General features: G+C 50.7%; 1 protein-coding gene across 2 annotated transcripts; it reads left to right on the forward strand.

Annotated features, from left to right (window-relative positions):
- Positions 1–102: 102 nt before the first annotated feature.
- Positions 103–21,645, forward strand: POLDIP3 (DNA polymerase delta interacting protein 3). Of its 2 annotated transcripts, XM_027594745.2 has the most exons (9): positions 103–241; positions 8,413–8,803; positions 9,518–9,604; positions 10,938–11,033; positions 12,855–13,034; positions 13,596–13,673; positions 15,838–15,967; positions 18,245–18,311; positions 19,306–21,645. In XM_027594745.2, the coding sequence occupies exons 1-9, from the start codon at positions 183–185 to the stop codon at positions 19,481–19,483; spliced, it is 1,266 nt and encodes a 421-aa protein (XP_027450546.1). In that variant the 5' UTR covers positions 103–182; the 3' UTR covers positions 19,484–21,645. The 2 variants fall into 2 exon arrangements, with proteins under 2 accessions (XP_027450546.1, XP_027450547.1); XM_027594746.2 differs by lacking the exon at positions 12,855–13,034.
- The last annotated feature ends 4,125 nt before the right edge of the window (positions 21,646–25,770 follow it).

Below are 25,770 nucleotides of genomic sequence, written 5' to 3' on the forward strand. Positions count from 1 at the left end.
GCAGCTGGCGTCGCAAAGGCTCACGGGACCTCCCCGCCCCTTCCGGTTTTTGCCCGGTTTGAGCTGTCGCGAGAGTTCGTGGGCCGCACGCCGGAAGCAGCTAGTTGCTCCGTAGCGGCCGAAGGGGCGGGCTCGAGGGCCGAGGGAGCCTAAGCTGCTCGCGGCTCGCTCGGCAGTGCAAGATGGCGGACATCTCCCTGGACGAGCTCATCCGGAAGCGCGGGGCTGCGACGAAGGGGCGGTGAGCGGCCTTTTCTCCCTCCGGTGCTCAGGGCCGGTAGCCTAGCGGGGCTCGGGGCAGGGGAGGGAGCGGCCCGGGAGCGACGCGGAGCGCCGTCTGCGCCCGCCCCCTGCCGTAGCCGCGCTCCTCATTGGCCCGGCCCCGCCGCCGCCGCGGGCCCAGCCGCTCGGCCGTCCGCACTGGTTGGAAGCGCCGTCGCTCCGGGGAGGCCGGCGGGGCCGCTGGCGGCGGCGGCGGCGGCGGCGGCGGCGGCGGCGAGGCTGGGGCGCCCCCTTCGTGGGAGCGGCCCTGGGGGTGGGGGTGGGGGTGGGGGTGGGCGTCCCGTGGGGGGAGGGGTCCGGAAGGTCTGCCCCGGCGCAGCCCCCTCCCCTGGGAAGACTGGCCCTCGGGTCCCGCTGCTCCACCATCTCCGCGCGGCCTTAGAGTTAGGACGAGTGAAGTTTAGCGGGGAAGTGACTTGCTCAGACTCTGCTTGTTACCGCCGAAGCTGAGACCCAGACCTTAACTCCCAAATCCCAGGTGCGCTTCCCCGCTCTGCCGCCTCTATGAAACACTTGCCTCCGTTGCGCGGCGTTTCAAGTTCTGTAAGCGCTTTCATGTAACTACTGTCCCAGTTGCTCTTTTCGCCACCGTATCGGCCAGGTAGTGATATTTTCCCCATTTTGCAGACAGAGAGCTTGAGGCCGGGAGATGTAGAGTGGGTGACTTGCTCGAGGCCACGAAGAGCTGAGAGTCGGGGCTGAGTACCTTCTAGTTGGCCTCAGGCTTGGGCAAAAAAAAAAAAAAATGGTGGGACTGGAGGTTAGAGCTTCGTGATGGTTGTAGCTCCGAGTTGTCGGAGAAGACTGTTCTGGATCTGAGTGAGAAGATGATTTGCGGCGCTGTGCCCCAAATTTCCTCTGGACCCTTAAATATTGTTAGTCATTTCCAGCCTTTGTGAGGGCCGGTTCACCTGTATGAAGAAGTGGGACGCCGGCCAGTAGTTCTCCAGCACACGTTGCATTAGTTCAAGTGTCTTTGTAAACGGGCTGTAAAGATGTTAGATACTGTTTCTCAGACGTCATTCACTTAGCAGGTGTTTACTAATACCTCCTGTGTGCGGGTGGCTAGAAAATAGATCCTTTCTGTTGCTAACTGAAATGTATTCCCCCACCCCCAGCCCCCTACACGCATACCCGCTGCACCTGCCGCCACCACGTAATTCACCAGCCAGCCCTTCACCTGGGTTCGTTCGTAACAGGCACACAGGAAGCATTAGTTTACTCAGTCTGTGCTCTGTGAGTAGTTCTGCTGTGTGAGTAGGTCTCTCCTAGGTCTTCCCTCTAATAACTGGTGTGGAGTTGGTGCTGAGTCCTCTGGCCACTTCGAAGTCTGTCTGGGTTTCATAGGTTTGCTGGACAGTGGCTGAATGAACCAGTTTCCCAGGACATGCTCTTTCTGCAGTCACTCCCCTCGGTTCCTGACTGCAGGTGGTCTGTTACTGTCTGTTGGGTCTGTACTTTCTTGGCGCCCAGGTGTGCGGTCTGGTGTTGGGCATCGGGTGGGATCCATGGGATGAACGGGAGCTGTGCAACCAGGCAGACGTGGTGCCCTGGTGGGCCTGTTGGGTTCTGTGCCTCCCTGGCAAGATGACTTTTGAGCTGGGCCGTTTCCTCATTTGTAGTAATGGTTCCTGGCAGGTGGTTGTGAGGAGATCGAGTATGAGAATATAAAAATGTGTAAAGTTTTTACCAGTAGTAATGGTTCAGCAAATGAGGGCAGTTTTCGTGGATCTTTCTTTTAAAGGAGTAGAAGCCCAAACCCCTCCCCGATGGGGGGGGCAATAGGTAAGCATTGGAGCCCTAGAGTCAAACTGTGAAGTTTCGATTCCCTTCTCTCATTTTCCATGTGATTTTTTTTTTTTAAGATTTTATTTATTTGAGAGAGAGAGCATGAGAGGGGGGTGGGTCAGAGGGAGAGGCAGATTCTCCGCTAAACAGGGAGAGCCTGACTTGGGGCTCGATCCCAGGACCCTGAGATCATGACCTGAGCTGAAGGCAGACACTTAACCGACTGAGCCACCCAGGCGCCCCTCCACATGATCTTATGCAAGTTACTTAACCATTCCATACCTCTCTCGTTTATAAAATGTAGATAATGTTTATTTTGTTAGGTGATTGTTAGGACTAAGTGAATTCATATATCTAAAGTACTTTTAAAAGTATCTGATGGTTCTAAGTGTCCAGTAGCTGTTAGCTCTCATCATCATTATTGAAGGCTTTTAAATAAAGAAGTAACATTCCAATTTTGTGTGAGAATATGTGAGAGAATATTGCCTAGCCGTTAACATGAAGGTTGGATTGGGGGAACATGCATCAGACTCTACATACTAGTTTGGTCTGCATGCTGTGTTTGGGTTAAACCTGGTGGAAACTTCATTTTTATTTTTGCTTGCAAAGACAATGAAGACTACGTCCAGGGCATCCCTGTCAAGAACTGAAAGGTCTAAGCTAATTTCCTACAGTAAGCATATTCTGTCTTACGTGCCTCCTGGAAGAACTCTACCCTTCCTGGGAACCAGGGAATGGCATTGCGTGGAGGTCCCAGGAGGAACTTTGTGCTTGGTCATTTAAGTAGAACCAGTGATGATCTCCAAAAACTTTATTCGTTTTAGTGAAAATAGCAGAAGAAACTGTGGAAGTAAGTGTAAATAACCTGTTTGCCCACAGGTCATGGAATGTGCTTGTTCTTTAGAGCAGCCGTTGGGTTTTGTGTTCATCACACCATGTAAGTCAAGAAAGGGGTCGTTATCATTATTATTACCTGGGCCCCAATTAATCATCAAAAGATTTCCATGATTAATGTGAAAATAGAGAAAGGGAGAGTTTTGAGTGATACCTCACTCAGCTAGGGTGAGGCACTGTCCTCCATGCCCAGGACCCATGGATGAGTCTCCCCAGGACAGCACAGGGCACCACCTGCAGTGCGGGCCTGTTCTTCTTGTCGTTTTTTTCCTGAAGCTGTGAGTACTGCTGGTCAAGTTTGCAAAGTCACCCACTGTGGTTTGATTTGTTGAGCTCTCAGAAGATCGCTGTCTGTCCACTGCCACCTCCTAGTTAGAGAAGGCTCATCTAAGGTGGCAGGCAGCCTTCGTGGGATGGTCGGACCATGAGTGTGGTGGGGTTGAGCAGCTCTGGCCCAGCTGCCCTGTCTGGGGAGTCCTTGGAGCCGTGGGGAAGGGAGTTGGTCAACTTTTCAGTTCAGGCCAGGGCTCTGGTCCGGGTATTCCTTGCTTGTTTCCTTGTTGAAGTAAGATAAAGGAAATGTAGACCTAAAACACAGAGGAGGAAAATTAGTTGTTATGTAACTTGGAGGGGAAGAAATGGGATTTAAAACAAAACATCTGCACAAGACTCTCTTGGAGGGTAAGGGGATGTGTCTGTGAAGCACCTAATCGAGGGTTGACTCTCTGTAACAGAACTAATCTGTGTTTTCTTCTTGTAAAGGTACACGTAACTCTAGTTACACGTAACTAGTACTCAGTACACGTAACTCTAACCCAAAGACCCCATGGATTAAAATCCACTTTATAATAGTAATCCGGGGCCCCCCTCAAAGGCCTGAATCCTTCAGACTAGACATCTGTCCAGAGCCAGCTGTGGTCGGGGTCTGGCAGAGAGCGCGAAGTTCCAGTGGGGACCCTGGCCCTCTCACCCACAGTGCTCTTCCCAGGACCCCGTGGAGCACCTAGTGGGGCCCTGGAAGCAGGGCGGGGGTGCATTGTGTCTGTGTGGCCGGGTGGGGCAGTGCAGAGCCTTGTTCCACGCCTCCCCCGCCCCCTCCCCAACGTTGACTGAGGCCCAACGTGGAGAATGTGTTTTGGGAACATCAGAGACTGTGCAGTGGGAGGTGAGGCTGCGGGCAGAAGCTGGGGCCAGACCAGAGGCTCCGCCGAGGGCTTGGGCTTTGTTAGGGAGCCCTCGGCAGTTCTTGGAACAGGAGGGTAACACCACGAGCTCTGTGTTTTGGAGACCCACTCCTAGCAGGAGTGTTTATTTGAAAAATTCCTGATGACTAATGCCTGCCTTGTTCCCGGCGCTGCTGCCTGCTGGGATGAACAGCCGTCTCTTCATGCGGGAGGAGGAGCCGTGATGATGAAAAGCCTGAGCACTGAGGCCGCTAGAGCTGCTCATGAAAGGGGTTGAAGGAACTGGTGTAACCCGGGAAGTAGCTTCCTCGCGCTCCTGCCTCCCTGCCACGTCCCCTCCCGCCCCCAGGTGGACCTCTTCTCACCCTCTGGTCACTAGAGCGTGTGGCTGTGTGAGCTGTTCCTCAGCCTGGGGACAGCACACCCCCTCTTTAACTCTTCAAGTTCTGGTCATTATTTTTGACCCATGCGCTCTAACTAGATACGGGCAAGCCCGGAGTGGCCTTCAGCAGGGCCTCCTCACCTGTCACATGTGCTTGGCAGCCTCATTCTCAAGGTTGGGAGGGTGAAAGGAGGAGTTCCGGGGGAGGGAGGCCCTGTAGGGTCCCTGGCACTTGGCGGGTGCTCAGGACCGGAAAGCTCTTTGATATATGGTGATTAACATAACAATAAAAAATAAATAAATAAATAAATAAAAGGAAAGCTCTTTGAGCCTTTTTTTTATCCGCCTGGTGCGGGGTTGCCCCAGGCAAGGAGATGCAGGAGAGGCTCCTCGTCCTGCAGGAGGTGCAGGCTTGGAAACAGAGCCTTGTGATTCAGCACAGTAAGCACCTCTGCGGCACTTGTGTCCAAGGTTCAACTGCCCCAGGGAGGGTGCCTCGGACTGTGGAAGTGCTAAGGGAGAAGTGAGGGAACGCTCTTGAGGGCAGAAGGGGCCCACCAGAGCTGCGAGGGCCAGGAGGCTGTAAGCTGTGGGCTGTGGGGTGTTGTGCCCAGGGCCTGGGGCACACTCGGCTCTCCCCAGCCCTCTCAGCCCTACGGGCATCTGGTTGTATGCAGCGTCCCCAGAGGCTTTGGTCCTCCCCGTCCTGGAACAGCAGTGCCCCTACCATCATGCTCTTTGTGGTGACTTGATTTCCCAGCCAAGGCCTCTGGCTTCAGAGAGGCCCCATGCGTGGTAAGTGAACAGTTTTTGTCTGGAGTGCTTTCCGCTAACGCTGGTTTCGTCCGGATCTGGACAGTAAATGTTGATCAAAATCCTTTTCCCGGGGCGCCTGGGTGGCTCAGTCATTAAGCGGCTGCCTTTGGCTCCGCATCCTGCTCCCTGCTCGGCGGGAAGCCTGCTTCTCCCTCCCGCACTCCCCCTGCTTGTGTTCCCTCTCTCGCTGTGTCTCTCTCTCTCTCACATAAATGGGTGAAATCTAAAAAAAAAAAAACCCTTTTCCCCAGTTTACGAGTAGGCCTTCAGTAGTAGCTCCTGGTCCGAACTGATAGCCTGTTGCATTTCTTTGATGGGCATCATCAACAGATGTAGGGAGCTGAAAGCACTTAAACAAACCAGTGGGGTTACCTCACCTGCTACTTGGCCCTGGGGGTTGGGCTTTATTAAGAAGTTTGTGTGCCCTTCATAATTTCCAGGGACCCCTCAAGCTATGGGTTTTGGTGCCGCTACAGTGCATAGCCCCACTATTGTCAAGACCTTGCAGACTATGAAACCGAGGGTGGGCTGCTCCAGGGGCGGGCGGGTGCTGTCTGCCACACGCATCTGTTGCCGTCTCCCTAATTTGTGCTTACTGAACTCCCTAAACACCCATTCCTTTTGACCTTGCCTTTTTTTTTTTTTTTAACCCACTCCTTTACAGGAGAAAATAGGACCAGCAAGTAGGGCACCCCACCCCACCCCACCTTAACTGACCAGTTCTGTAAATGACCCTTTCCCTCTCTCTTCCACCCAGTTCTTGTGTAGACCCATTGGAAAGTAATTGAATTCTAAAGTAACTTGCCATTTTTCAAAGAAAATTGGTATGTGCATCACTGCCTTAGGCAGTCCTCTAGCATACTGGAGACAGCAGGCGTTTCCACTGGTCAAAGGATAACAAGATGAAGGTCCAGATTTGCCTTTACTGGTACCTTGGCTATGCTCCTGCTGTTAGCACAGGAGCTGGTGGATAGTCTCCCTCCCATCAGTTGGGGAAAGGTGAGGCAGTAGGAGCATTCGCTGACTTGGCCAGTGTGCAGGAGGCCTCTGGGGAGGCCTGGACACAGATGTGGGAAACAGTATAGGAACTTGACTGTTCCGTAGAGTTTTGCCTTCTAACACCAGGTCAGAGATTCTGAACGCTGCCGTCATCCAGGATTGCCTGTGGGGTAAAAAATGCAGATGCCCAGGCCTTCACCCAGATTTTAGATTCAGTAGCTGTGGGGTGGGGTCTGGACAGCTGTGTTTTTAAGCAGTTCCACAGGAGTTTCTAATGCTCAGTCAGGGTTCAACACCACTTAGAAAGCACTGGGCCCATCCTCCCCCTTCCCAGTCCAATGGGGAAGAGAAAACAAGCAGATGTAGTTACAGGCACAAAGGAGGGTTGTCCTGGAAGAATCAGTGAGGGAGGGTTTCCCCAAGAGGAGATGTTGCCTTGGGAGCCGAAGTCCCCGGGCAAGGGTACCTGCTGCGAGAGGCCGGTGTAGAGCGGCCTCGTGGTGTGGTGGGCAGGTGGAGCGAGGGAGCAGCCTGCAGACACCAGGAAGGACTTCCAGGATTGTACTTGGAATGGTCTTCGCTTTGCTCACAGGCCACTGAAGGGCCAACAGAGGAACCCCACAAGCAAATGGGGCCTGTTTAATGGAGTTTAGTTCATTTCCAATCTTAACAGTTTCTGAATTTGACGTTCTTGTTGGTGGTGAGTATGATAAATACATACTTGGTTTTATCGCTGGTTCCTGGGATAAAACTCTGTTCCTAAAACTCGTGGGAGTTTCCTGAGTTACAAGGGTAGTAGGAGCATCTTATGTTCTAATGAGGTGATGCCTGATGGGCCCCTGGATAGCTTCAGGATGGGGGTGGTTGCCAGAAAGACCTTGGCATGATTAGTTGGAACTTGGAGCTCTGCCCCGCGCCCTACCCTACTCCCTACCCCCCAGGGAGGGGAGAGGGGCTGGAGATTGAGTCAGTCATCAGCGCCCAGTGATTCAGTCAACCTTGCTTACATAATGGGACCTCCATAAAACCCCCTCTACAATGGAATTTGGGGGAGCTTCTGGGTTGGTGAACACAGCTATGTGCTGGGAGGGTGGTGCCCCCAGAGAGGATATGGAAACTCCACACCCCTTCCCCTATACCTTATGCCTCTCTTCCATTTGACTGTTTCTGAATTGTGTCCTTTATAATAAACTGATACTAGTAAGTAAACTGTTTTTGCTGTGTTCTCTGAGCCATTCTAGCAAATTCTCAAACTTGAGGAGGGGGTGTGGGTCTCCTCAATTTTAGCTAGTCTGTCAGAAGTGTGGGAAGCCCAGGACTTGGGACTGGCATCTGAAGTGAGGGCAGTCTCTTGTGCTGACTCTGGGTAATAGTGTCAGAATTGAATTGTAGGACACCCAGCCGGTGTCCAGAGAGTTCAAGAACAGTTGATGTGAGGGAAATACCCACACGTTTGGTGTTTGGAAACAACTCAGACAGTGACTGTTTTTCTTTCCTACCAAGTCCTTGTGTGTTCAGTCTGTTAGCGGGCTAGCTTCCGCTCCCAGCCCAGAGGGGCATCGGCCGGCACCGGAGGCCTGGGCTGCCAGGAGCATGCCGGGTACCTTTCGTTAATCATTTCTTCTCTAGGCCTGTTTGGCCCACCTCACAGAGTGCTGGGGGGGTGACTGAGAGCACGGCTGTGGAAGAGCTTTGGAGACTGAAGTTGCTCTTCAGGTGTGTGGGGTTAGGATATTTGGGGGGGGGGGATATGCTTTTTTTTTGACTAGCATCATGTGTAGGTTATTGTCCCTAATGGTGTCTCAGAATACCTGGTCTAGGGAGCAAAACAGTCTTACCTAAGTGACTGAAACCACCAGGCCCTTCTTCCTCATTTTCTTTGCAAGGCAAAGTTAAAAGCCATAAACTAGGAAGAAAAGTTTCAATATAGGTTTAATTGTTTCCTCAGCGAGCAGATTTCTGGTTTCTCCAGGAACTCCCCCCTGTTCCCAGTATTACAACGACTCTACTTCCGTGGGCTACTATTGATAACCCAGATCCGCTTAATATTGCCATTTTTACTTGCAGTCTCAATGCCAGACCAGGAGTCGGAGGTGTTCGATCTCGTGTTGGGATCCAGCAGAGCCTCCTCAGCCAGCCAGCCCGCACTGCCACCTTCCAGCAGAGATTTGATGCCCGGCAGAAGATTGGCCTCTCGGACGCCCGGCTCAAGCTGGGAGTCAAGGATGCCCGGGAAAAGCTTTTGCAAAAAGATGCTCGGTTCCGGATCAAAGGGAAAGTGCAGGATGCCAGAGAGATGCTGAACTCGCGCAAGCAGCAGAGCACGGCGCCCCCGAAGCCCCGCCAGGTGGCCGATGCCCGCGAGAAGATCAGCTTGAAGCGGAATTCCCCAGCCACCTTCCTGAGCCCACCCATCGGGACAGTGACCCCTGCCCTGAAGCTCACCAAAACCATCCAGGTTAGGTGTGACTCTTGCCATATATTCCTGGGGAGCCAGGAACAACTGTGGATTCAGGCAGGGAGCGGGGGCCTGGAGTGTTGGGGCAAAATGACACTTCTCCCAAGTGTTTGTACAGTAACTGTATGAGGGAGGCAAGGTTTTAATCTAGTTTTATGGAGAAGAAAGGGGGCTCCAGAAAAAGTAAGTGACTTTCTCCGGTGAGCTCGTGATGCGGGGAAGAGGGGAGAAGACAAGGTACTCGTGGGGCGTGTGCTGTGTGGCGGGCACTTCACCCATAGCACCTAATTCATCTCTTACAGCAACTCTGGGACCACTACCCCAGTTTTATAAAAGACTCTGGGTCTCAGGGCTGTGAATTACTGTGCCCAGAGTTAACACAGTTGTCCGTGGGAGGTCCAGGACAGGGGCCTGGTCAGACCCGGCCCCCCATCCAGGGCACTGGCCGCTTGCACAGCCGCCGAAGGAAATGCAGACAGCACTCAGTGGTCACGGCGACTTCGGGAACAGGAACAGCGGTGGCGGCGAACGCTTACTGAGCCAGGTTCGCTGAGCAGGACGCCGAGGCTTCCTGTCACTCCTGCTTTGGGCACGAGGCACTCTGGAGGTTACCACAGGCCACAGCTGAGGGCCACCATATTTCAGGTTCAGTGATTCTCGTGGAGAACACGTGTGGACCCCTGGGGATGAATCACGATCTCTGTGTGTTTCTAGGTTCCCCAGCAGAAGGTCATGGCACCGCTGCACACCCATCCTGCTGGAATGAGGATCAACGTTGTCAATAACCACCCGGCCAAGCAGGTGAGAGAGTGAGACTGTGAGCGTGTGGGCGTGAGCGTGCGTGTGCTTTGAGCAGCTCCACTGGGTGGATTAACGAGGCCTGGCCCAGGGCTCCCAATTTGAGGAATTGGAGGGATTACATTTGGGTTTTTGCAGTTTATGATTATTTTTAAATTTTTATTTATCTTTATTTACTTATTTGTCAGAGAGAGAGAGCACAAGCAGGGGGAGTGGCAGAGGGAGAAGCAGGCTTCCCGCCGAGCAGGGAGCCCGATGTGGGACTCGATCCCAGGACCCTGGGATCATGACCTGAGCCCAAGGCAGACGCTTAACCGACCGCACCACCCAGGCGTCCCTATTTACTTTTATTTTTATTTTTTCAAAGATTTATTTTAGAGAGTGCGTGCGAACGGGCGGAGGGGCAGGGGGAGAGCGAGAACCCAAGCAGAGTCCCTGCCAGAACCCACAACCTTGAGATCATGACCTGAGCCAAAACCAAGAGTCGGACACTCAACAAACTGAGCCACCCAGGAGCCCCTGCAGTTTATGAGTTTAAAAAATAAAAATTAAAAAAAAACTTACAGTGGGGGGTGGGTATGTAAGGGGCAGAGAGGCAAATTGAAAGTCTTCTCTTTTTTTGTTATTAAAGTAGTATGTGCTTAATGTAGAACAGTTGCAAGATACAGAAAGAATAAGAAGGAAAAAAGTTCTTGTGCTTCTGCTCTCCAAAGCCAACTGCTGTTGAAATTCTGCCCTGGCTCCTTCTGGTTTTTTGTGTTTTTAAGTGTCACTATTATTGAGTTAATGCCTAGCTGTAGTTGTGCGTGTATTATTATATTATCCAATTTTGTGTCTTTCTGTTTTCACTTTATAACTCAAGCACTCCTGTGATTCACATTTACTCTAAACATGTTTACTAACTGCATAATCCATTGAGTTGATGTTCCAGTTTATTTAAGCCATTTTCCTCTAATTTTCACTGTTAGAAATCCTTCTGTGAACATCTTTGTGGCTAAAGCTCTTTCTGGGGTTTGGATTTATTTCTGTAGGCCGGACTGCCAACAGTGAAATTTCTAAACTGATTATAAATACATGTTTTAAGGTGTTTCTAGGTGTTGCCTGCTTGTGGAAAGGTAGTTCTCGTGTACGTGGAGGTTGCAGCACTTTTGTTGGGCCCTTGTGGGTGGAGAGCTGGCCTGTGAGGATTTGACTCCCGGGCTGGTCTCCCCTGGCCCTCCCCTTCCCGCCACCCACTTCTCCTTCCGGCTACTGGCTCCATGTGTCTTGCTGTTCTTGCTCCAAATGTTCTTTGAGGGCCTGCAGGCCATGTTAGCTTTTTTTTCTTTCTTTTCAGAATTTATATGATTTGGAAGATGATGATGACTCTGTAGCTCCCATTCCTAGTAAACAGATGAAATTTGCAGCCTCGGGTGGCTTTCTCCACCACGTGGTAAGACATTTTATGTTTTCCTTGCACTCACTGTGTGCATCTGGTCCGGTGGATGGGCGAGGTGGTGGAGAGTACGGCCTTTCAATTCAGAAATCTTTCTTCGTGTGGGTCGTAAGAATTTCAGAACTGCTAATGCAGATGCAATCCCTGGCTTATACATGCTGAGACCAGGGGGTCCAGTTCTGTGCTCGAGGCCCCACAGCTAGTGAGGTGCTGGGCTGCAGCTTCCGCTTGCTGTTTGAGACCCTGCAGGGGAAATGTGAGGTCCCAGGGGAGGGAATCGCGTTTTCTTTCCTTTGTGGCAGGACGTTCTGCATGTCCCCTTCCCTCCATGTTCACCAGCTCCGGCCCGTTCTTGACACCGGATCCCCTCAGTTGGTGTGTTAGCAGGAATAAGCTGCACCTTTCGTGTGCGCCCCACCAGGTGCAGCCTGCATGCCGGGCAAGCTTGCTAGACTAGGCTGCTGGGCAGATTCCACGCAGAGAAGGAACAAGAGCGGTATCTGGGACCATCAGGGTGGCCAGCAGCAGTGGGTATAGCCCATGACAGGGAGGGCAGCCAGGGGGCACCGAGCCAAGTGCCTTTGTTTGGCCCTCAGAGGCCCAAAGACTCTGTTTTTGTCACCGCACTGAGTGTATGGCCCTGTTTCCTGGTTACCGCTGAAGTTCTTAAAGCTGAATGGTTTAGAAGGGGCTGGGCCTTTGCACTGGTTGAACTGCTAAGGTCCACTACCAGGGGAGCGGTCAGCTGGCTCAGTTCCTGGCTCACCCTACTTGAAAGAATGCAGAATTTGTGTTAACTAATTTAAGACTCCCCTACTCTCCTACCCAGTAAGGTGGGTGCTGTTATTAGTCCTATTTTACAGGTGAGGGATCGGCCCAGAGAGGTTAAAACATGTTCAGTATCACCCAGCTTATAAGTAGCGGATCTAAGAGTCATGTTTACACAGTCTGCCTCCCAGGCCACACGTATCATACTGTACTGGCCGTCAATAATCAAAAAGCAGTTTAAGAAATGTGGGGCCCTGGAAGACATTTCATTTGCTTCGGAGGAGCTGGTGAACCAACCCTGCCCCATACTCTGCCCCTCTGGCGGCTTCAGCCCTCCCTTCTTCCTGAGTCAGTACCTTGCAGGCACTGTCTTCAATCAGCAAGGTCACCTGCTGTTTCTGCCTCATACATGTTTTTCTTCAGATACATTCATACCAAGGAGTTTCCTTGTTTATATTTCCAAAGGACCCCATCCCCGGTTGGGGGGGCAGGGGAGGGAGGGAACAGTTTCTGCTGGCTTGCACGGCGACTCTGCCAACATGTCCCTCACGGTCTGGGAGCCGGCCAGGCCAGGGCTACGCATGATGCCTCCGTGTGGCAGAAACAGGAACCAAGAAGCTGGGAGTCTAGACCTTCTGAAGAGTGGGTTCCTCTGCCAGGCCAGCTCAGAGCTGATGATCAGCCCGTTGTGATAGAGACATATCTGGGAATGAACTTTAAGCTTTTGGCCTTCTGCTTAGGCCCAAATCATAGGGTTTTCAAAAAATTTCAGTGGTCTGGGTAGGCCTGTGGCTCCAGGTCAGGCCTGCGTGGAAGTTTCTCCCCAGGGGTTTCCTGCACTGGAGCGTGGCTTCTGTGAGCACGTGGGCAGACTGCGTTTCTCTCCTCCAGCCTCTTCCTTGGGGGAAGTCACAGGCAGCCTTTTTGGCTCCAGTCTCTAATGGAGCTGGGGAGCTGGGAGGCCTTGGGGGTGGGCGTTGTCGGCCCCATAGGGCTTCTCTCTTGCCTTCTTCTCTAGCTTCTCAGATTCCTGTCTGCCTCTTTGTTTAGGCCGGACTGAGCAGTTCCAAGTTCTCTGTGTCTAAGGCCCTCCCTCTCACCAAAGTGGTTCAGAATGATGCATACACAGCTCCTGCCCTCCCCTCCTCTGTTCGAACAAAAGCCTTGACCAGCATGTCTCGGACACTAGTGAACAAGGAGGAGCCCCCGAAAGAGCTCCCACCTGCTGAGGTGAGGTGAAGGTGAAGGAGGGGAAGCAACTGCACCCATTGAGAGTCAGCCTGTGCTGGGTGGGCTGTGTGTTGTGTGTACCCTGTTGAGTCCTCGCAGCACCTCCGTGAGGTGGGCGTTGTCACCTCCATTTTACAAATGAGTAAACCAAGCCTCAGCAACCCCTGCCCTCCACAAGCTTGCGGGCGAGTAGAAGAAACGGAGCTGCAGACCGAGCAACGCTGGTGATAGAACAGAGGTCTGCCCCGAGGAGAGCTGCTGGGAGCAGTGAGGAAAGAGCATTTGATTTACTGGGCAAGTCAGGAAGGCTTTAAGGAGAAAGTGTCACCTGAGCTGGGTGGGTCTTGACACATGATTGGCATTCCATGCGGAGGCTCAGAGGCCTGCGAGTGTCGGGCATATCTCGGAGGTGGCGAGAGCGTTTCGGGCCCTGAGCGTTGTGGTGGGGCGTGACTGTGACAGGCTCCCTAGGGGGCTTTCCTCTGGGCCTTCCTGGTCACTCGCGTGCTGCTGCTGAGCGCACAGCTGTTGTCTGATTCTGGGAACTGTCTTGTCTGGCAGCCTGTCCTCAGCCCTTTGGAAGGCACCAAGATGACCGTGAACAATCTGCACCCTCGAGTCACTGAGGAAGACATTGTGGTGAGTACTGTGTCCTGCCAGGATTCTAGCTCTCAGGTCTGTGTCAAGGGGCCCCAAGACCATCCCCAGGTACGCTAATTCCCTGAGGCTCATGGGACTCTGCAGAGAGTCCTGTTGGGGCTGAGATTTCTTACAGGATATAGAGCAAAATCCGCAAAGAGGAGGGCTCGTGGGGCAGAGGCCGGGGGAATACAGGTGCAGATTTCTGGATTCCTCCCCGAGTGGAGTCACACAGAATGCACTTTATTCCCCCAGCAACGAGCTATGACACGTGAAAGCAGGGAACTCGGTACAGACTCAGTGCCCAGGGTCTTTACTAGGAACTAGTCGTGTAGGCTCCCCCTGCCCCTGCATACGAGCGTCCCAGACTCCTAGGGGGAAAGCAGGTGTTCAGCATAAACCACGTTATTTGCATAGATGAGGCTCGGTGAGCCCCTCTTACGTCCTAGGGCGGTGGGAGCCCTCCCCAATTTCCGAGCTGCCCGACACCAGCCAAGATCCGGCCTTGGAAGCGGGTCTTTTCGACAGAGAGCAGTCGGGCTGGCTGTGCTAACTCTTCTTCACAGCGACTCACCCAGGGCCAGGGCGTGGTGCTGGGTGGGTCTTGAATGGGATCCTCCAGTCCCTTGGTTCCCAGCCCAGTGGTTCCCATTTTCCTGTGAGTCTTTGGAACTTCTGCCTCCTCTAGGGGTTTTCATGATGATTCCAGAGTAAACGGAGTGAGACAGATCAGTGTTATCTGGTGGTTGGCCCCCCTGGATTGCCCTGGCCTGGCCCGCCCTTAGTCATGGGCAAAACCTAAACCTGGTAAGGGCAGAGCCAGATGCAGCCAGGACTTCTCTTCCACCTTATTTTCATTTAGGCACCGAAAAAACCACCATTAATTTGAAAACCCAGGTGCCCTTTAAACTCTGAACTGTCAGATCATAGAAGGAATGCACCTGGACTCCAGCCTCTCTTTGCAGCTGAGTTTCAAGTTCTGTAACAGCCCATAAAGGCCACCGCGTTTGACAGTGGTTTTGAGTGTGAAACACGAATGCTGTGTGATAGCTTTGAGAAGTAAGCAGGCTCCCCAGTGCATGGTACACACAGTGGGCATTGTAGCCTACTTTGTCTGATACTTGACAAGTTAATAGAGAATTAAAACATTTTTTTTTCCTGATTATAAAGTAGTAATAGCTACAGTGTATTGGGCACTTAGTATGTGGCAGGTACTTTGTAGGCAGGATCTTTGAAAATACAGAGTAGTGGGAACGGCCCACCCGTGGTGATCACCATGCGCTTGAATGCCAGCGGTAGGCACCCTCCCTTTCCCCACACGGGTTATACCGAGAGAACGACAGCAGTACAATTGGGATCACACTTAGTATTATTCAGTTCCATATCTTGGCTTTGGTATTAAACGGTTTCCACTTTATAATGAAAAACATTTCGGTGACCTCTGCAGAAACCTCTTCTGTCCTCATGAGAGCCTTGTGAAGGGAGTCGCAGGTGAAGATAAGGCATGGGTGCTGGCTGGCCTCCGTGGTCCATCTCCACATTGTCTTCCTTCTCTGGCCTCCCCTCCTGCCCTGTAAAAGGAGGTGGGGGCGCCAGGGGACATGATAATGGCGGTAACACACGCCTACAGAGCATTGCCCTAAAAAATGCCCTCAGTTGAGCTTTCAGCGACCCTAGGAGGAAGGCGAGACCATTCCTTTTCTTTTTTTCAGAAGAGAAGACTCATTGTCAGAGAAGTTAAATAACTTGCCAGATTCCCTAGTGACATATTTACCACTGCCTTTGATGAGCCTACACGTTCCCTTTCATGACCGGGCCCTCAGAGAAATTCTGTAACTGTTATCCTTGTGGAGAAAGTGGGTGCAGAAGCAGGAAGTCTTTGGGGGTGGCTTGCTGAAGGACGCACAGACTCCAGGGCTTATAAGCCCAGACCCATCGCTTGCTGCCGGCTTGGCTCGTCCCCTCATCTGGTCCCACTTCGAGAGGCCTGTGGATGTCCCAGGGACACCACCTAAAACGGCGCCTCCCCAAATCCTGGGCGCTGGGCATATTCAACTGGAGTGCAGCTGCCAGTCTACCCGGAGCCCTCTGGGGGGTGTGAATGGCAGGCAGGCAGGATAACGGCCCCAAATTCTTCAACCCTAACTCCTCCTGTTGTTTGCAGGAGCTTTTCTGTGTGTGTGGAGCCCTTAAAAGGGCTCGGCTGGTCCATCCTGGGGTAGCAGAGGTGGTCTTTGTGAAGAAGGACGATGCCATTACTGCATATAAGAAGTATAACAACAGGTGTTTGGACGGTAAGTCAGGGAGAAAGCAGCCACCTCACCTCCCGCTGCTCGCTCTCGGGCAGCAGGCCTTCAGAGCGAGCCTCCCTCTGAGACGGGTGGGAAGACTCCTGGCGCACCCAGCCCCTCTGGGGGGAAGGTTCCCGTGCGCCAAGAATAGACGGGCGTGCGTGGTCCCCTGAGCCGCCTGTTGTGCAGGGCCCTGCGTTTTCACCCAGCCGTGGGACTTCGGTCCAGTGAGCAGAGAAACACCGTTTCTCCATGGATGGTTCTCTTAAGAGTTCTCGCCGGGGAAACCAAAAGTACTTGCCGCCTCCTTCCAGATGTTGGTCTGATTACTGCTGGGACACAGATTTCTCAAAGGCCTGAAGCCTTGTCTAACGGTTCGCACCTGGGTGAGCGCTGCTCCTCGGGAGCAGGCTCCTGATTTTACTGAGCTCACGGCCACATTATTTACCTCAGGATGGCCTGTGCAGAGAAACTGTCTGCCAGGCCCCTTTGTCCGCTGATTAGTTCTTTCCGTGTTTACTGAGTACCCTGTGGACCAGGGACCTCCTGTAGAGATGCCGACACTGGTGTAACGGTCAGTGGGGTTTCGGTTTGTGTTTCCCTGTTGGTGAATGATGCTGAGTATCTTTTCTTACATGTATTCATGAACCATTGGTGTATCGTGGAGAAATGTCTGTTCAGGCTGTTTGCCCACTTCTTAATTGAGTTTAAAAGAAATCTTTATATGTTAACGCGTCTCTTACCAGATAACTGATTTGCCAACTTTTTCTCTTCTTTTTGAGCTGTGCATTTATAGTTATGTATTTTTCTCGAAGCAGTACTTTAGCTGCATCCCATAAGTTTTGGTATGTTCTCTTGTTATTTTCATTCATTTTAAAAGTATTTTCTGAATTCCCTTGTGATTTCTTCTTTGACCCATTGGTTATTTAGGATTGTTTTTAATTTCCATTTATTTGTGACTTTGCCAAGTTTCCTTCTGTTCCATGAGTGTTTAAGGAGAATATGTATTTTGTTACTAGTAGATGTCTGTTAGGTCTGGTTAGCTCATAATGTTATTTGAATCTTCTGTTTCCTTGTCGATCTTTTGCCTGGTTCTGTCCGTTACTGAAAGCGAAGTATTGAAATCATCAACTGTGATGGTTTACTTCTCTCAATTGTGTGAGTCTCGCTTTGTGTATTTGAGGGTCTGATGCTGTATATATGTTTGTAGATGTTAGTTGTATATATGTTTATAATTGCTCTCTCCTGGTGAAGTGACCCTTTGATCATTGGAAAATGACCTCCTTTGTCTTGGGGCGCCTGGGTGCCTCAGTCACTTTAGCATCCGACTCTTGGTTTCGGCTCAGGTCATGATCTCGGGTCGTGGGATCAAGCTCATTGAGTTCCACGCTCTGTGTGGAGTCTGCTTATGATTCTTTCTCCCTCCCCCCCCCCAACACTCACTTGCATGAATATTTTCTAATGTGACATTTTAGGTCCTTTAAAGATTTTTTTCACCATATATATAAATTTTTTTAAAGATTTTATTTATTTGAGAGAAAGAATGTGTGAGAGAGAGAGCACAAGAGGGAGGAGGACTAGAGGGAGAAGCGGGCTCTGCGGGACTCGATCCCGGGACCCTGGGATCATGACCTGAGCCGAAGGCAGTTGCTTAACCGACTGAGCCACCCAGGCGCCCCATTTTTCACTATTTTTTGAGTCGCTACCTTAATGGCTGCTCAAGGGTTTACAGTACCAGAATCTATTTCAGATGAGTATTAAATTAATTCCAGTGAGGTATTAGAAATGTTACCCCTGTATGGCTCTATTCCCTCTTCCCCCCTCTCTCGTGCTGTGATTGCTATACTTCTCTCATAGTGTGTAGAGTAGCGTCGCAGTCAATACCCGGAGCAGTTAATCCTTCATAGACCAAGTGGAAGCCTGTGTGTTCACTTTTGAATTCTTCTTTCACTTAATTTTGTTGCATAAACATCTTCCTTTGCTACCTCACAAACGAGTTTAGACAGAGTCACACTGAGTTCAGGTTCTCCCTTCCTTCCGCTGTCCTCTCCTGCTCGAAGTGAGAAGTGTGGTCTGTTTCCACTTTGGTGCCATCCTTGCTGAGGTTTCGTGGACCTCCTACCCTGGGATTCCCAGGGCCTGGCAGTCCCGTCAGCCGTCGAGAGCCGGAGCCGCTGGCGGTGGGGGCCTCGAGCCCTCGTGATAGAGGTGGAGCCCTTGTCGTTTTGTCCTGAGCCAAAGTTTCATCGCAGAACCTTTTTTTTTCTTGTCTTTTTTCAGGGCAGCCCATGAAGTGCAACCTTCACATGAACGGGAACGTTATCACCTCAGACCAGCCCATCCTGCTGTAAGTTCCAGAGGCTGCGGTGCTGGGGGCTGGGTGGAGCTTTTCTCCTTGTTTTCTCTGTGGGATTCTCTTCATTCTGCGGCATAACGTGCCTGCGTCAGCACTTTCCTCTCTGGCACTTCCTCCGTGCTGACGCCGGGCGTGCCGTCCCGGGTGGGCCGCCGGGGTGCTGAATTGTATAGAGTGACCTGTCATTTCCGCAGGGGATTGAGGGGGCTAGTGTTTAGACCTCGTTCTCAGCTTTATAATTCAGAAATGCCCGAGAAGAGAGTGGAGAGCAGACCAGTGTGTCTTTGTTCCACTGTGGGCCCCATCCGAGTGAATGGAAAATGCCACCTCCTCGTCCCAGACTCTGGTGGAGACAGGCCCCGCTGCTGGCCCTTGTTTTATGACACGCACCTGCACGTAACATGCCTGGCCCAGACTGAGGCTTTTTTTGGAGCCTGAGATGCATGAAATGTAGATTGGCAGGACGTCCTTTTATAGACGAGGAGACAAAACCTCGGGGGAAGATACTAGATTTGCCAAGGGGGTGGGGCAGGCCGACTTTGAAATTTAGAAAGACCAGAATTTGAACCTCAGATAATGAGTTGTGTGATTTGGACGAGTGTTTTAAGCTGCACTCCGGGAATAAGTTGTATTCTGGAAAATGTGGGTTTTACGGCCTAATGAGTTTGGGCTAAACAGAGTGAAGCCGATTTCTTGACTTCAAGCCTTCTCTAAATACATAATAAGCTGATGTGTATGTGATCGTCTCTGAAGGGCATGCAGCATTTCCTAAAGTTAAAACCCCAGATCACAACAGGCTGCATTTCGGTTTTGTCATCCGCAAATTAAAAAATGATGGATTTGCTACAAAATGTCGTGAGATCAGGAGGTACAAAAAGCATTATGTTCAGCACCTAGCGCTCATAACAGACTTAGTAAATGGTGGGTTCCCTTCCCATCTGAGGGAAAACTGACAAGGATTTTGACTCTTCTCTGCTCTCCGCAGACGGCTGAGTGACAGCCCCTCAGTGAAGAAGGAGACTGAGCTGCCTCGCAGGGTGAATTCTACCGCCTCATCCAACCCTCCTGCCGAAGTGGACCCTGACACCATCCTGAAAGCGCTCTTCAAGTCTTCAGGGGCCTCTGTGACTACACAGCCCACAGAATTCAAAATCAAACTTTGAGCTGGAGGGGTGGGGGGCGGTGAGGCAGCCAGAAGCAGGGGCAGAGGAGGGTGGCTCTGTTTCCTAAAGCAAAGCTTGTGACCAATGGGCCGTTGGACTGGAGGCCCCTGAGCCTGGGAAGGTCGCCGGGGGTAGAGCGCTTCCTCACTGGACGGGACCCATCTTTCTGTGTTGTGTTCTACCCTGTGCTCTTCTGCACGTTAACATTTCCTGTAGTCTGTTTCTTCTCCCTCCACCTCATCACCAAGGTAGGCTGGTGTTGCTCAGTGTCTCTCCCCCTCATCTCAGCCCCAAACTGATTTCTTGTCTGAAAATGGTACCCTGAGTTCTCTGGATGGCTTTCTTGTGGCCCCGTGGAATGCAGGGCAGGGGCCTCTGTGAAGAAGGACACGTTTTTCTCCAAGAGGCGAGGAGTTGCCTCCCCTTTCTCTTTTTTAAACTTTCAAACGAAGTGGGCAGTGGGAGCCCCTGCCGTCCTAGGGGAAGCCAGGTCAGCTCGAGAGCTGCGCCACTCACCTGCCTGGTCATTGCAGGTGGCCTGGGCGGGGATCAGGCCACAGCCCTCTTGTCCTCGCGCCATGATCGGCTCTCGACAGTGTGGTCTGGAGAGGGCCACGTGGCAAGGGCAGGTGAGGCTGCCGCTCTGCTGGGAAGAGCATCCCCAGGCCTTGCTGCGCTGTCTTCTGGCGGCTCACAGTCCGTTCTTGAGTTCACGTTTCCCTGTCCTTGCATCCTGCTGTATGCCCCGCGCCAGCTCTCAGCCTTCTGGGTCTCGTTGCCAGGAGGGGTGTGCGTCGTCAGCCCTCCCAGGTCTCGCCTGCACGGCACTCGTCACACCTGGTTTGGGTGCAAATGCCAGCTCTCTGCTAGTTGGATTTTTTTTTTTTTTTTTTTTTTTTTTAAAGGCCTCCCTCTTGTTCTGTGACACTGGGGGTCTGGGGATTATTTGAATGGAAGATACTGGCTTGCTCCTGGCTCTTCCTTTCTGGCCTCAAGATGCTTACAGGACGATAGGGATGCTGAGAGAGGCACAGATCGATCTGCCACCGAGGGGCACCGTTCCCAGTGTTGTGACTGCCCCATCCTTCCATGACCAGAGGGGTCTTTCCCTGCCTTGGCAGTGAAGGGCGCAGGGAATGCTGGGTGGTAGGCAGGGCGTGGAGAGAGCAGAGCAGCCCTTCCAAGTGAGTTGGGGCAGAACTGTAGCCCCCAGGGGCAGCCCCTGCCTGAATACCAGGACAGCATGGCTCCACTAGGCTCCTCAGTCTCCTGCTGCTTTGTTGGGACTACAGAGGGAATCCAGGTGGCAGACCTGGAGCGAGTTGGGCAGCAGGGCTCGGGGAGCTCTACAGAATCAGTAGCAAGTGAGCACTGTGAAAGGCACGAGTCTAGGAAGTAGAGGGGACCTGAGACACTAAGAGCCTTTCGTGGCCTGCTTGAGACCAGCCCAGTGAAGAAAAATCTGGAAACTCGTGTTTCCAGAGTTTGGTCTGTAAGCAGGAAGGACCCAGGCTTTGAACACCGTTCAGTCCTCCAGCTCTAAGGCTGCTCAGGCCTTGGAAGTCAGTGGAGGGTACCTGATGGTGCTCCACCTTTTGGTTTTTCAAAGAATGCTGCTTCTGTTCCCTTGTTTCCTTTTCCCCCCTTTGAACGGGTGCAAACTTAGTTCTTCTCAGCAGCTGGAAGACATTCCTCCTACACTTTGCCCTTCCTGATCCATGAGAGCACCTACAAGGCAGTAGGACCTGGTTTCTCAGGTACTGGGGACAATTGGATCACTGCTTGGACTCTGCTTCAAGTAGGGATGGTAAATACCCTGCCTGCATGGCTTTACCCCCCCCCCCCCCCCCGCCGCCCAGTCCCGTGCCAGGCTGCTCTGGCGATCACAGAGTTCAGTGAGCCCAGCTGCAGCCTCCTGGCCATCTGGACCCTGTCCTCTGGATGGCCATATGGTACATTGCAGGGTGGAGCCTGTTTGCCTCCCCTGCTCTACAGGGTGTCGTCATGGGAAATGGAAGAGAAGGTGATGGGCCAATCCCTGCATCCCTCTCCAACCCCCACCCCTCCGCATTCCTCGTGTATCTCTTGTTCAAAAGGAGAGGAAGAGACATGAAGGGATGGAGGAGACTCTATGTTACCCATTTCTGAATAAATATTTGTTATTCCTACCTTTGAGCTGTTCTTTCTTAAAGGATTCCAAGTGACCTTGTGGGACTTGGCACTAGAAAACAGGAGTTTGCTTTCCCACTCACCAGCTGTGATCTTGGGGCATTTTTTCACAGGATTTGCTGAACCCCCGTCTCCATAGCGGAGGATGTAAGCATCAATGTCTGTGAAGTACCTGGTACAGTAACTCAGTATGTCCTGGGCCTAAAGTGCCTCACTAGGTATTAGCATGGTCAGCTCCAGCATAGAATTAGGTCTGTTCATAGGGAACAGGAGAACCCGAATTTTGCCTTGGTTTGAAGACGTCAAATTTCACCTATGAAATTTCTCTCTTAGATCAATTATGCATTAGAAAAAAACTAATTTGTTGATGGTTTTTGTGTGGTAAAATACACAAAATTTACCATCTTTGTACATACAGTCATATTGTGCAACTCACCATCATCCATCCCCATAACCCTTCATCTTGTAGAACTGAAATGCTATTTCCATTCAACAGTAATTCCCCATCTTCCTCTCCTCCAGACCCTGGCAACCATCCTTACACTTTCTAAGACTTTGATTACTCATATAAGTAGATTGGTACGGTATTTATCTGTCTTTGGCTTATTTCATTCAGCATCGTGTCCTCAGGCTTCCATGTAGCATATATCAGAATTTTCTTTTTAAAGTTGAATACTACTTTGTATGTGTGTGTATACCACATTTTGCTTATTCACCTGTGGACAACTGGATTGTTTCCATGTTTTCGCTATTGTGAATAATGCTGATAACACAGGTGTACAGATCTCTTTAAGACCCTGCTTTCAGGGGTGGCTCAGTCGGTTAAGCGTCCGATTCTTTTTTTTTTTAAGCTTTTATTTATTTATTTGACAGAGAAAGACACAGCGAGAGAGGGAACACAAGCAGGGGGAGTGGGAGAGGGAGAAGCAGGCCTCCCGCGGAGCGGGGAGCCTGATGTGGGGCTCAATCCCAGGACCCTGGGACCATGACCTGAGCTGAAGGCAGACGCCCAATGACTGAGCCACCCAGGCGCCCCAAGCGTCCGACTCCTGATTTCAGCTGAGGTCGTGCTCTCAGGGTTTTGAGATCGAGCTCCAAGTCAAGCTCCACGCAGGGCATGGAGCCTGGTTAAGATTCTCACCCCCCCCCGCCCCCACCTCTACCCCTCTCTCTCTCAAAAAGAAAAAAGACCCTGCTTTCAATTTTGGAGGGTCCATACCCAGAAGTGGAATTGCTAAATCCTATGGTAATTCTATTAGTAATTTGAGGAATTGCTATTCCAGTTTCCACAGCGGCTGTACCATTTTTATATTTTCATTATTGGTTTATTAAGGTATAATAGTGGAACAGCTCTTCTGGGAAGGTAGAATGGAAGTACTTAATCCCTATCCTTTCCACTAAATAGAACTCTGGAGATTTTATATAAAACAAACATAAGCCTGGAAGGTGGAGAGAAGGCAGACTGGCTGGGGACCTTGGGAGCCTGGGACCCAAGGAATTACTGGCACTGAGCTCCCTGAGTTTTCTTTTTGCTTCACATCTCAACCTGGGTGCTGAAAAGGCAGACAAAACCCCAAATGAGGGCCAGAAAAAGAAGAGCTTAGCAAGACTACAGCCAAACCACAGAGGAAACCACCCTGACTTCACCAACATAAGCCAAGTTGGGAGATTAGGTTTCCATCCTCACTAGGCTGTATTGGAGGCACCCCAAAATTCTTGTTGGGGTGGTATCCGAGAAGGCCAAGCAGGGAGCTGGAACTTTAAATTGGTGTCAGTGGAGGCCATAGGAGGAGAAATGAGGCACCTTAGCCCCTTCCAACCAGGGTGTTCTAAGTAGAAGTGTAATGGGATGATGGAACTCACCCCCACAAGGCAGTAACTAGGAGGCACTCCCACCCTGGGTGTCAGCAGACATCAAGCAAGGACCCTGAACTCCACACCTGGCAGTAATTAAGTGGTGCCTTTCCAGCCCCATCAGAGGAGATGTGCTGTAACAGAAAATCTAAATAAGATGCAGTCTTTTTTTTTTTTAAAGATTTTATTTATTCACCTGACGGAACACAAGCAGAGGGAGGGGTAGAGGGAGAGGCAGGTTTCCTGCAGAGCAGGGAGCCCGGCGCGGAGCACGATCCCAGGGCCCTGGGACCATGACCTGAGCCGAAGGCAGACGCCTAACGACTGAGCCACCCAGGCGCCCCGAGATGCAGACTTTATAACAACCCAAAATGTCCGTGTTTCAGTCAAAAATAGACTGAAAAGGCCAGGAAAATAGAAAAGGGGGTGGGGAGACAACACTGAGGTGAGAGATGTTAGAATTGTCTGGCAAGGATTTAAAAGCGGTCACCATAAAAGTGTCAACAATGAACACACTTGAAACAAGTGAAAAAAAATACAAAGTCTCAGCAAATAAAATATAAAGGATCATTTAGAGCTGAAAAATACAATTACCAAGAAAGCAGTAGAGAAAGAATCCTTGAAGGTAAAACAATAGAAATTAACAAATCTGAACAGAAAGGAAATACTTAAAAAAAAAAAAAAAGACTTCACGGACCTACGACAAAAAATCTAAAAAATCAACGGGGCGCCTGGGCGGCTCGGGCGTTGGGCGTCTGCCTGCGGCTCAGGTCGTGGTCCCGGGGCCCCGGGATCGAGCCCCGCGGCGGGCTCCCCGCTCGGCGGGAGGCCTGCTTCTCCCTCCCCCGCTCCCCCTGCTCGTGTTCCCGCTCTCGCTGCGTCTCTGTCAAATAAATAACTAAAATCTTAAAAAAACAACAAAAATCGAGAGTACCAGAAGGAGGGAAGAAAAATTGGGGCCGAAGCAGTTGAAGTAATAGCCATATACGCACCGGAAACGGTGAAAGATCTGAGCCCGTGGACTCCGGAAGCTCTAAGAATCCCAAAGAAATTAACACCAAGACACTTCACAGCCAAACTTCTGAAAACTAGACAAAAATTTCAAAAGCAAAAGGAAAATGACAGCTATAAGGGAAAAACAACGTGACAGGTCCCTCAACAGAAACCATGAGGCCAGAAGAAAGTGGCACACTTTTAACAAAGAAAGAGGATTCTACAACCAGCAAAAAATACCTTTCAGGGTTCAGGGGTATTTCAGACATTCTAAGGTAAAGGAAAACTAGGAATTTGTTGCCTGCAGACCTACACTAAAATAATGGCTACAAAAGCTCTCTAAACTTACAAAAGAAGGAAACTTCGTGTCTCAGGAAGGAAGGGAGAACAGCAGAAATAGTAAAACTATAGGTAAATAAAATACTTTCCTTCTCTTGAGTTTTCTAAATTGTTAATGGTTGAAACCAAAATTATAACATTGATGTGGTTCTCGATGTACACAGAGGAAATATTTAAAGCAATTACTTTATAAATAGGGGAGGGCAAAGGGAAATAGAGGGAAGTTTTCTACATTTCGCCCAAACTGGTAAAATGTCAACAATAATATGTGGTAGTAACTTAAGAATATATGATGAGATCCTTAGGGCAATCACTAAAAAAGATAATACAACCAGAAACACTACAGATAGATGAAAATGAATTTCTAAAAAAAAATGTTCAGGTTAACCATGGGAAGGCAAGAAAAAAAGACAAAATTAATAAAATGTGAGATTATGTCACTAAGATCACTATATCGAATGTAAATGGTATATATCTCCATTGAAAGAGATTGCCAAAGTGAGTGAAAGAACGTGCCCTAATTTATATGCTATCTGCAAGAGACACGTCGAATATGACAGTATCAGGTTGAAAGCAAAAGGATTGAAAAATATATATCATGCCAACAGTCCCCAAAAAGTAGCTGTGTTAGGAACAGATCTATTAGACTTCAGAGCAAAGAAAGTTACCAGAGATAGAGGAACATTATATAATGAAAAAAAGGGTTGATCTACCAAGAAGTATAATCCTAAATGCGTATTTACCCAGTAACAGAGCTGCAAATCATGTGATGCAAAACCTGATAGAATTGGAATAGCAAATCCACACTTACACTTAAAGACTTCAACACCCCTTGCAACAATAGGTAGAACTAGACAGGGATGTAGAAGAACTTAACACCACCAACCAACAGGATCCAATCAACAAAGAATATTCCACCCAACAATAGAAGA

Source organism: Zalophus californianus, chromosome 9 (genome assembly GCF_009762305.2).
Source record: "Zalophus californianus isolate mZalCal1 chromosome 9, mZalCal1.pri.v2, whole genome shotgun sequence".
Classification (NCBI taxonomy): Eukaryota; Metazoa; Chordata; class Mammalia; order Carnivora; family Otariidae; genus Zalophus; species Zalophus californianus.

What these genes read in the sequence shown, in the direction of transcription:
- POLDIP3 (XM_027594745.2), top strand. Translation starts at nt 183, where the DNA reads ATGGCGGACATCTCCCTGGACGAGCTCATCCGGAAGCGCGGGGCTGCG. An exon ending in GGGGCTGCGACGAAGGGGCG is followed by an intron (nt 242 to 8,412) that starts GTGAGCGGCCTT and finishes TTTTACTTGCAG; the next exon opens with TCTCAATGCCAGACCAGGAG. An exon ending in AAGAGCTCCCACCTGCTGAG is followed by an intron (nt 13,035 to 13,595) that starts GTGAGGTGAAGG and finishes CTTGTCTGGCAG; the next exon opens with CCTGTCCTCAGCCCTTTGGA.